The 12,121-nt window shown below is 37.1% G+C and overlaps 1 protein-coding gene across 10 annotated transcripts in view; it reads left to right on the top strand.

Annotated features, from left to right (window-relative positions):
• EPS8 (EGFR pathway substrate 8, signaling adaptor) overlaps window positions 1-12,121 on the top strand; it is a 247,205-nt gene that overhangs the window by 221,316 nt on the left and 13,768 nt on the right. For all 10 annotated transcript variants that reach the window (XM_082850613.1, XM_082850621.1, XM_082850619.1 and 7 more), the window contains one exon: window positions 8,224-8,440. In XM_082850613.1, the coding sequence (XP_082706739.1) occupies window positions 8,224-8,440 (217 nt within the window). The remainder of the gene's footprint in view (window positions 1-8,223; window positions 8,441-12,121) is intronic.

Here is a 12,121-nt window from a genome sequence, read left to right as displayed (position 1 = left end):
TTTTTGTGATGTGGTTACCTGACATAATATAGCCTTCTGTCTGGTTTGTAAATACCAATTCTTTGTGTTCTTTCCTATAGAGGTTTTCACTGAATGCCTTAAGCAGTGTTAAAGAGTGTATTCCTAAACCAGTGATGGAGTGCATACCCTTTGAGCTATATGAACTGTTTTTTTGGTTTTTTTTTTTTTGCGGTCGCAGGCCTCTCACTGTTGTGGCCTCTCCCGTTGCAGAGCACAGGCTCTGGACGCGCGGGCCCGCGGCCATGGCTCACGGACCCAGCCGCTCCGCGGCATGTGGGATCTTCCCGGACCGGGGCACGAACCCGCGTCCCCTGCATCGGCAGGCAGATTCTTAACCACTGCGCCACCAGGGAAGCCCCTGAACTGTTTTTAATATTTAACTCATGATAAACAGTAAGAAGCACTATTTACAAAGGATATCCCTAGTTGTTGTATGTGAGCAGAAGCCCAGATTTTATATATAAAATGTTAGAAACACTTAGCCAAATTTGTTTTTATTTGTGTGCATGGTTGCTAGGAATGGCAAACTCCCATAAAATAAGATACCCTAAAACTTGCAAATACTAATGTGAATTCTAAGTATTCTCCCCACCTGAGGTTTCCTAGGGAATTTAACCTCTCTTCCCTTTCCTGTTTACTGTTCAGTCTTGTTTTTTTCTTCAATTTAGATTCCCAGCTTGGGCCATAAGTTGACTACTCTGTTTAAAGGCTGCTTCTGTGTAAAGCTGAACCCAAACTATTAATACATATCATAGGTAGAGTACTTTTTGAGAACATAAAATTATTTCTCCTTTCTTGAACAGAGCCTCAGCTTATATTTTTGTCAACTTTGGCAAAACCAAGAAATTTTTTAAGTGCTCACAAGTTTCAGGAGTTTGTTTGGCTACTTTATGTAAATAGAAGCTTGTAGGGATTGCTTGTTCGGGCTGTTTCCTTTTAAACGTTTCAACACTATCTGACTGTCTGCTGAAATTTTCTGGATACAGCTCTAAATGCAGTGATGTACATAGAAATGTGTATAGAAGCTGTGTGTGTGTGTGTGTGTGTGTGTGTGTGTGTGTGTGTTTAGGTTGAAAGCTCTACTTTTAAAAGGTACTAAAAACAATCTACTTTTTAACATCTCCTGAAATATTTGGTCTCAGCCCAACAAAACCACCGAAATCTTGTAAAATTTTAATAAGCAAGGTTGAGAATCTGCTATCTGTTATCTGGCATAAATATGACTCTAAAAGGATTCCTATTCTCAAAGCATTTATAACACACCAGAAAAAAATGACTAGATAGAATAAGATGAAAAAAAATCACTCTCAGAAATATATGCCAATTATTTCATATCTCTACAACAGCGTTACCAGACACTTTTATCTAAAATATCTAAAGAAAAATCCTGCGGCTTATTTCAGAATGACAGTAAAGGTACCACCATATTCCTATAGATTCAGGTAATCCTAACACCCTAATCTCATAGAACTCCACTGGATTACAAACATATCAAAAGCAATTCTATGTCTTATTTACCTTTTCATTCATTCACCCCACAATATTTATTGAGTGCCAGCATCTCGCACTTGAGTGCCAGCATCTCGCACTTGATGAAAAGAAAGACAGAAATCCTAGGACTGAGCAGTTCCTCCATTATAGCCTGCCTCCCAGAATCAAATATCCAGGCCATCTGCCCTGGCTTTGCCCCTCCCTTTGTGTTTGTGTATCAGGAGCAGTGACCCTCTGTCTGCTCAGAAGTGGCTGACACTTTTCGCCCTGTCTCGTCCATCCAATGACATCAAAATTTTACAGAAGTTTAAAGAAACTTCTCACAAAAACATTTTGGATCCCTGTACTGTACTACAGAAAGATGCTCAGACTCTATGCCACGTCCTTTAAGGACTTCACAAATACCAGTATATTTTAATTCCTACAACAACCTTGTGAAGTAGGCACGTTTTATATAGGACGAAAATTAGGTACAGAGAAGTACCTTGCCCACAGTCACATGGCCGCATGAAGCCAGAGTGGGGTCCCAGGACTCTGGAATCAGAACCTATGCTCTGATATGCTCGACTGTCATGAAGAATAATGCTTAGAAAAGAAGCGCTAAATTCCTTAACTTGGAATATCTGGTTTTCTTTAATTTACAATAATCTTTTGATGTTCCCAACTGCCTGCCCTTTGTTGCAAAACTTCTATATAACCTGGCTTCCCCACTTGCCTCCTACGAGCAGTTCTCTTAGGGTTACTTGAGATGCTGCCCCCCAGGCTTGAAGTCCTAAAAATTCCTGCTGAATAAAACATAACTCTCAAAAAGAAAAAAAGACTGATATCCCATTTTGTACAGACATATAGTTTTTCACTGTATGAATGCTTAAAGTGACACTTTCTCAGAATAGGTTTACCTTGCACTGTACTGTGATCAAAGTTGATCTGATCAGTCATCACCCTTGGAATTGGGTTTTTGCTTTATGCCTCCATCACTTGGGTTTCATTAATTCTTTCATTTTTTAATCATTTAAGAAAATAATCCAAACTATGTAATTCACTTAGAAAGTAGGCTTTTTTGGAATGGTGGGCATAAGGGAATTAGATGTGAACGATTTCCACGTAGCATCTACAAGTCACCAAATTTTAAAAAGCCACAGACTTAGGACTGTTAGATTCATACTTACATCTCCTGTAAATAAATATGTAGAAATAATGGCAGGTGCTGGGGGAAGGGCACAAGAGCAGCCCTTGCCTGCAGTTCACACACTGTTGGTTAGAGATTTTTCTCTGTTGGCAGGGATGATCATACCTGGCACCAGCCGTCAATAGGTGTTGAGTTGCCACCCGCTGTCCCTGCGAGTCCAGGCTATTTAATATCCTCACATTTGGAGTGAGTTTTTACAGCTCAGTAAAGACTACCGTTCCCACCGAAAGTGTTTTTCACCAGGGTTTCAGCAAAGTTTTAAAAATGAAGGGGAGGGAGGTAATAAAGAATTTTCGAAAGATGTGGAACATAAAAAAAATAGATTGGTTGAAACCACAGGGACAAGGAAGCAAATGTTTATGAGAGATTACGGAGAAATGAAGATAAATGACATATCTTTTGATGAAGATTCTGTTATAGAACATTCCAGGACTTTAGAGTACTTTTGCTGGGCAACACATGGACATCCAGGGTACTTCCTGCCCACCTGGAAACTACCTGCCACATCAAGTTTCCTGATATGTCTTTTGACTTGATTCCCTGACCTCTAGCACTTTGACTGTTCATCTACCAGAATCACCCTTTTGCCAACGTAGATTCCCATGTCGAACACCAAGAGCAGAAACCAATCCCTGCCCTTATATTATTTCCAGTATCTTCAGAGGTTTGACTAAAGAACTCTTTTATTTATTATTAATTATGAAGTCCACGTGCTTATTATTATTATAGATATGTTTACTCTACAAGATGCAAATAATTTTAAATGTCTGGTCATTATGGTCCTGTAAATTCAACACAAAGTTTCCCCATCTGCTCTGTTTCCGAGCAAGAGATATTATGATATTGTGGAAACAGCTCCAGTCTAGGTCCTGGTGCATGAGGATTCTAGTCCTAGCTCTGCCACTGACTAGCTGTATGACCTTAAAGAAAACGTTTTCATTTTCTCTGCTCCAATTTGCTGAGCTGTGAAATGGAAGGGGCCAAGTTTCATGCTCTCCACAATCCAGTCTAGATATAAAATTTTATTATTTTTCTATATACATGTTAAAGTAGCCCTAAGTTAAAAGTGGAAATGTTTTCTTCAGGTGAATAGTAGACCACTAGCACTACTAATTTTAGCTCCTGTTATGAATGCTCTGTTTTTCAAGCTCAATCCAGATATTCAGACACTGCTGGACAGAGAGGACAGTTTTACTAAAGATGTCTTTATTTTCATTCCAGCAGACCAACTTCCTGATAATATTCCGTTCTTAAAAAAATGTTTTAAGTTAATCTTAGAACACTCTATTCATCTATCAATTAGAGGCATGGTCTTTAGACAGGGATGATTACTTTTTATTCTGCTTCACGTGTTGACATTTTTCCAAATACTTCTTGCAATAATTTGAATAATACCTACTATCTCTCTCTTTCCATATATATATAAATTACTGCCCAAAAGGCATATTACAGAATCATAAAATTTTGTTTGTTTAACTGCTTACAAGTTCAACTAAAGTTCACTAAAACACACCATGATATATATTTCCTTTTGTAAATCAGCTTAAGAGTTAGTCTTACATTAAATGTACTCTAATTGAATTCTTTATAAGCTATAAGAATAAGATGAACCTTTATCTTAATATTTTTAAAACACAATACTCATACACAAATATCTACTGAAATACTGTACATGGTTTATACTGTAGTGTGAGCCTATATAATTAGTTTTCCATGGCTAGATAGTGGTGGAAATTAATTATATATTTACAGGCTCCTTCCCTGGTTGATTTGTTGGGAGGTAATCTTACTGTCAAAAACTAATTTGCTCACGGTTTCTGATATTTGATGTAAAGTATAATTGATATTATCTAGTTCCATCTCCTATGTTAAATCTTCTCATTTGATGTGATTTGCTCCATTTTCCTAATAGCAATTACTTGGCGAGCTGTCAGAGGTAATTCGTATTTGTTCCCTCAAGGCACTTACTTCTTTTTAATGTAATTTTTTGGATTCAATCTCTGGACTTAACACCCTCCAAACATTCCAGCTGTGCCTAGTTTTCACTGCAGAGTGCCAAAGAGACTAAATTTAGAGGAAAAAATGTGTAGATTCCATTTTTAAGAACAGTTCAATTTTACTGGCTTTGTTGGGCTTGCTTGCATAAATTCCCTTCTGAAGCAGTATCTTGCATGAATCAGGAGCTTATCTACACATGTCTTTCTTTAATCCTTGAGAATTTCTACTCAGCTTTAGTGGCTAAAGAAAAGTGACTCATTTGGACTTAATTGTCAACAGAAAAGTACATTTTCCACAGGGTCTAGTAATTCTGACTTCTTTCAGAGAAAGAAAAAAAACAAAGAGATTTTTGTTTTAAGCAGAACTTTATATTTGCGAGAGATAAAAGGCAAGAGTTAGGAAGTGACGGTGATCGTACAAAAGTACAGCCACACCAAGGTGACCCATCATCCCAGTTTGCTCACAGCTGAGGGGTTTGGAGGGATGTATGTGGGACTCTTGGTTCTGACACTTGGAGAGTCCCAGGCAAACTGGGAACAGTCGGTCAAGATTTCTTTTTGGATTTGGAGATTCAGCACCCTTCGTTCAGCAGAAGAAGGTTTGGGGTGGACTTCTGCTCTCCAAGACTTGCCATCCGTTGAGGGGCCATCAGTTCTCTACCTTCAGCCTCATATAACCAAGAGACAGTAATAGCAAAGGGGGAAGAGCAGTAACTGGGTGGCAAGTAGAAGGGAGTGGAGAAGGCAGCAGGGGACAGAGCCAGGTGATTTCATGAGTCACTACTGACTGATTCCCTTTCCTCCTCGTGGAGGATGACATCAGTTTCCATGGAAAAGCCACCTTGGTTTCTGTTTCAGAGCAGGTTATCATGATTTGAGGAAGGCCCTTCCCCCACTTTTTCATTCCAGGGGTTGGAAGGATGAGGCAGGAAGGAGGACCAAGAAAAAGGGGAAAATATGCAAGTAAATAAAATTATGACCTAATTCATGAAAAATTTTCCTAGGGTTGCTCTGTATATTATATGAATATTTAAGTCTGTAGTTCTGATAGGTTATACTGATAAAGTCGCATTACGTAGCAATGACAGATGGGTGAAACAAGGCACAGAAGATTTGGTGAGCCTGTCTGCAGGCCTGATTGTGACAATAACACAGGTTTTCAGTTTTTCACAGTATTATTTGATGGCTAGCCAAACGCTAGCTGTTCTTGTTTTTCTGAAAGCAAAAAATGTGAATCATCATGGAATGCGGAGCTGAAAGCATTTTTTGTTTTGTTTAAGCTTTAAAAGCAGTAATTTAAACTCTGACACTTTTGAAATCCTAATGTGAGAATTCACTAACTCTTCATGAAATTATGTGCCGAGGACATTCTTGTTAAGGGTACATTGCATATACACTGATGACTTTGGTGTGTGCTAAGTATTACATTTCGGTGACGTTTGCTGTATTTTGATTGCTCAAACTATTTTATTGGCCCAAATATAGGAACATTGTTTTGTGGAGAATAATAATAATATAATACACTCGATTATTGAATATATTAGAAATGTTTCCAGGCCTTGAATTGCAGAGGGGTCAGCAATATCTGTTTCTCTCCCATCAAACTCCATGGCTTGCTCTGTGAATTTAACCCCTACTCATTCCCTTCCTCTTTGCCTCTCTCCTTCTCCCTCCCATCCCCCTCCAAGAAATAGCAGCACATAAACTCTTCTTTCAGTCCTTCTCCCATCCTTGTTTCATACCCTCCCACCTTCCCCACCCACTGGCAGGTGAGCGGTGGCTTTTAAAGAGGCAGTAGAGAACCAGGGCTGCTCCCCCCTCTGGTTTCCACAGGTGTTACTCATTTGCTGTGAAGGTGCCTTTGAGGGTGGTGTGTTGTTTTTTAAGCAAGAATTACAAAGTGATGTGTGTGTGTGGTGTGTATTTTGATGTTTTTGATCTCTGTGGAAATTGGGAAGGCCTCTTTTACAATCAATATGACCTTATATTTGGGCCAATTTAGAAATTAAATGTAAATACTCTTCTAGCCAAAGGACCAGATTACCAAAAGGCCTGCTTTTTGTATTTCATCTACTAATCCTGAATTTTAGAATAATTAAAGTTGTGCCAGTGCAGTATCTAAACTTTACCTAAATTATAAGTCACTGCTCTGTATCTTTGATTCTATACAAAAAATTTGCCTTTTGAGAATTTGGAACTTATTTCAGTTATTAAGATTATTTTGTTTAAAGTTTTAACTATTGTGTGTAGTTTAATAGGGAAGATGCACAAATAATATTTTATAATAGCCTAAATCATGGTTTAAAAATTACTGAAAGTTATTATATATTCTGTCACATCTACCTTTTTTTTAATACAAATCCCCCTGTGGACTTTTTTCCTCATAATATGCTTTTGACGTGTAGTCATAAACATTTTTTAAGTAATTAGGGGGTTGCTTTATTCCCATAATAAAAAATCCAGAGGGAGGCACATACTAGGTAGTTTCACATAGTGAAAAGTCCAGGATCCTCTTAACTTTTTCTTTTTCTAAGAATTTTTCTCTTTAACTTTATTTACATGTATTATGTAGACAAATTTCCTAATTTTTAATCACTTTTTATTTCTAGGTCAAACCTAGATAAATTGGTCACAATTCATTATTTTTGTTTTTATTTATTTATTTATTTTTATTAACTTTTTATTTTATACTGGAGTACAGTTGATTAACGATGTTGTGTTAGTTTCAGGTGTACAGCAAAGTGATTCAGTTATACATATACACGTATCTATTCTTTTTCCAGTTCTTTGAAATTGTCATAGAACAATTTCATAGTCATAAACATTTAATTAAAGACCATACCATTACCCTCACCACATTCCTATTTTAACAAGGAAACTTTCTAAATTTAATAAATTAGCATTAAGATGATGGCCGAAAGGGATATGGCTTGAAAAAATTAACAATACTTTTAAATTACTTGTTTATTTTAAAGCATACTCCTTTTATCTACTGAAATATTACCCCTCTTCTTAACAAATTACTTGGAAACAGCAGAATTAAACACTTTTGTATATAATATACATTTAAAATAAGGAGTAAGTAATGCTTTCTGTTATTGATATTTAGGCTTCTAGTGCAGTTAGAAGTTCTTATTAACGGACACTATAAAATAATCAGAAATCTCTTGACCTACCCTGATCTTGTGTGATTCCAGGTTCAAATTTAGTTTTCTTGACATTTATTACTATTATTAGTACTAATGTTTGCTATTGGTGTATCCTTTTTGATTGTGAACAAATGTGTGGAATATTTAAAAAATAATTTTTAATAATTATTACATCAGGTAGGATTGGAGGGTTGTGCATGTCTGTCTATACATACATATATATGTATGTATATATATTAACACACACAAATTTGCTATGGATTTGCAAGGAAGTTTACAAATAAATAGCCAACAGGGTCCTGTCAAAGTATAATTTGTTTTCCTAGCCTAGGTTTATATTTTCACAATTCCGAATTAATGATTTGTCTTTTTATAGAAACAAAGGATGGAGTATGGTCCAAGAGCAACTGACATTCCCTCTGCTCCATCACCTCCTCCAACACCAGCTCCTGTTCCTGTTCCCCTCCCACCTTCTGCTTCAGCACCTGTGTCAAAGGTCCCAGCAAATGTAACCCGTCAGAACAGCAGCTCCAGTGAGAGTGGTGGCAGTGTTGTGCGAGATAGCCAACGACAAAAACAAGTTCCTGTTGACCGTAAGTTTCCTAGGGAGGCAAAAAATATACAGTTTCTCCTGGGAATTAAAAGCACTCTAAGTAAAAATTGTTTATTATTGGTTCTGCTGGTAATAAATATTATTAAATATACAGAATAGTCCTTGCACGGTACTTCATAGATTGCAAAGATTTTCACCTCATTTCTCATCCTCCAAGTAATCCTGAGAAACAGGAAGTTCTGTCTACTCTCTAATGGGTGTATTTCTACATATTCCAATATATTGTGGTGATTGAATACAGACTCTGGAGCCAGGCATGCTTGAGTTTGTATCGTGAAATATCACTTGCTGGCCACGAGACTGTCAAGAATTTGATGATCCTCTGTATGCTTTAATATCTGAAAAGGGGGGGATGTGATATCTACTGCATAGGACAATTGTGAGGATTTCATGAAATAATGCATATAGAGCATTTAGACCAGTCGTTCTCAGCCAGGGGTGATGTTGCCCCCTTCCCCTGGGGACATTTGGTATTTGTCCGGAGACATGTTTTGATCACAATTGGGTGGATGCTACTGGCATCTACTGTAATAAGTAGAAGTTAGGGATGTAGTTAACAACATCCTAAGATGAACGGGACAGCTTCCCTCTCCCCCGCTCACACACACACAACAGAATCATCTGGCCCAAAATATCGATGGTACTAAGGCTGAAAAAGCCTGATTGATTTTAACCAATATGACACATTATAAGCAGTTAGTAAATATTTACTCTTATCGTCATCAGTATCACCATCATAGTCTTCCTGCTTCTATTCCTAATATTTGCCATATATATATATATATATATATATATATAGTGTGTGTGTGTGTGTGTGTGTCTATATACACACACAGTCACACTAGCTTAATATAATCAACCTGCCAATAGCACTTTCAAATTTGCCCTCCAAATTCAAAATTTTAGACTTCATACTTTCATAAATTGAAGTTTTATTTTTCATGTGAGTGGTTAAACCTGAAAACCAGATTTAAATAAGTTAAAACAAAAGACCCTATGGCCAACTTTGGATTATCCTTGTTAGTACTTGGGAACAGCAGGGTGGATAATTTGAAAACTGAAGATAATTCTAAGATAATTTTTATTTTGTTTTATCTTGTAGCATATTTTATCTTGTCTGTTTAATCTTCAAATTATGTTTTTCAAAGTATTATAAAATTACTTTGCTTTATCGATACTTGATACATAAAAATTCTTGGAAGACTAGAGCCAGGAAGATGTTTCCTTAATATGATAAAAATATATAAAGTGTATGTGTGTGTAAAGGATATTTTTCATTCTCTCAAATGGCTTCTCCTAGGGCTCAGTTCTGGGTTCTTTTCTCATATAAACATACTTTTACTGTAGATGATCACTCTATTTTCATTTCTTTCTATTATTTATACTGTTGGAAAAGGAGTGACTTGAAAATTTGTCTTCATATCAAATCTCATCTCTGGCATCCAGATACAAGTTTATTTTATTTTATTTTTTTAATACATCTTTATTGGAGTTTAATTGCTTCACAATACTATGTTAGTTTCTGTTGCACAACAAAGAAAATCAGCCACATGCATACACATGTCCCCATATCCCCTCCCTCTTGAGCCTCCCTCCCATCCTCCCTATCCCACCCCTCTAGGTCATCGCAAAGCACAGAGCCGATCTCCCTGTGCTGTGCTGCTGCTTCCCACCAACCGTTTTACATTCGGTAGTGTATATATGTCCATGCTACTCTCTTCGCCCCAGCTTCACCCTCCCACCCCATGTCATCAAGTCCATTCTCTATATCTACCTCTTTATTCCTGCCCTGTAACTAGGTTCATCAGTACCATTTGTTTTGGGTTTTTTTTAGATTCCATATATATGCGTTGGCATATGGTATTTGTTTTTCTCTTTCTGACTTACTTCACTCTGTATGACAGACTCTAAGTCCATCCACCTCACTACAAATAACTCAATTTCACCTCTTTTTTATGGCTGAGTAATATTCCATTGTATATATGTGCCACATCTTCATCCATTCATCTGTCGATGGACATCTAGGTTGGTTCCATGTCCTGGCTAATGTAAATAGTGCTGCAGTGAACGTTGTGGTATGTCTCTTTTTGAATTATGCTTTCCTCAGTCTGTATGCCCAGTAGTGGGATTGCTGGGTCGTATGGTAGTTCTATTTTTAGTTTTTTAAGGAACCTCCATACTGTTTTCCACAGTGGCTGTATCAATTTACATTCCCACCAACAGTGTAGGAGGGTTCCCTTTTCACCACACCCTTTGCAGCAGTTATTGTTTCTACCTTTTTTGATAATGGCCATTCTGACTGGCGTGAGGTGATACCTCATTGTAGCTTTGATTTGCATTTCTCTAATAATTAGTGATGTTGAGCATCTTTTCATGTGCCTCTTGGCCATCTGTAGGTCTCCCTTGGTGAAACGTCTATTTAAGTCTTCCGCCCATTTTTTAACTGGATTGTTTTTTTGATATTGAGCTCCATGAGCTGTTTGTGTATTTTGGAGATTAATCCTTTGTCTGTTGTTTCACTTGCAAATATTTTCTCCTATTCTGAGGGTTGTCTTTTTGTCTTGTTCATGGTTTCCTTTGCTGTGCAAAAGCTTTTAAGTTTAATTAAGTCGCATTTGTTTATTTTTGTTTTTATTTCCATTACTCTAGGAGGTGGGTCAAAAAAGATCTTGCTGTGGTTTATGTCAGAGTGTTTTTCATATGTTTTCCTCTAGAAGTTTTATAGTGTCTGGTCTTACATTTAAGTCTTTAATCCATTTGGAGTTTATTTTTGTGTATGGTGTTAGGTAGTGTTCTAATTTCATTCTTTTACATATAGCTGCCCAGTTTTCCCAACACCACTTATTGAAGAGGCTGTCTTTTCTCCATTGTATGTTCTTGCCTCCTTTCTCATAACTTAGGTGCCCATATGTGTGTGGGCTTATCTCTGGGCATTCTATCCTCTATCATTGATCTATATTCCTGGTTCTGTGCCAGTACCATTCTGTCTTGATTACTGTAGCTTTGTGGTATAGTTTGAAGTTGGGGAGCCTGATTCCTCTAACTCCGTTTTTCTTTCTCAAGATTGCTTTGGCTATTCGGGGTCTTTTGTGTTTCCATACGAATTGTAAGATTTTTTGTTCTAATTCTGTGAAGAATGCCATTGGTAGACTGATAGGGACTGCATTGAATCTGTAGATTGCTTTGGGTAGTATAGTCATTTTCACAATATTGATTCTTCCAATCCAAGAACGTGGTATATTTCTCCATCTGTTTCTGTCATCTTTGATTTCTTTCATCAGTGTTCTATAGTTTTCTGAGTACAAGTCTTTCACCTCCTTAGGCAGGTTTATTCCTAGGTATTTTATTCTTTTTGTTGCAACAGTACATGGGAGTGTTTCCTTAATTTCTCTTTCTGATTTTTCATTGTTGGTGTATAGGAATGCCATGGATTTCTATGCATTAATTTTGTATCCTGCAACCTTACCAAACTCACTGATTAGTTCTACTAGTTTTCTAGTGGCATCTTTAGGATTTTCTATATATAGTATCATGTCATCTGCAAACAGTGACAGTGGTACTTCTTCATTTCCAATTTGTATTCCTTTTATTTCTTTTTCTTCTATGATTGCTCTGGCTAGGACTTCCAAAACTATGTTGAATAAGAGTGGCAAGAGTGGAC

The sequence above is a fragment of the Leucopleurus acutus genome (assembly GCF_964270905.1).
Source record: "Leucopleurus acutus genome assembly, chromosome: 11".
Taxonomy (NCBI): domain Eukaryota; kingdom Metazoa; phylum Chordata; class Mammalia; order Artiodactyla; family Delphinidae; genus Leucopleurus; species Leucopleurus acutus.
The sequence above is the reverse complement of the archived record's forward strand: the minus strand, read 5'-3'. Positions and strand labels throughout refer to the sequence as shown.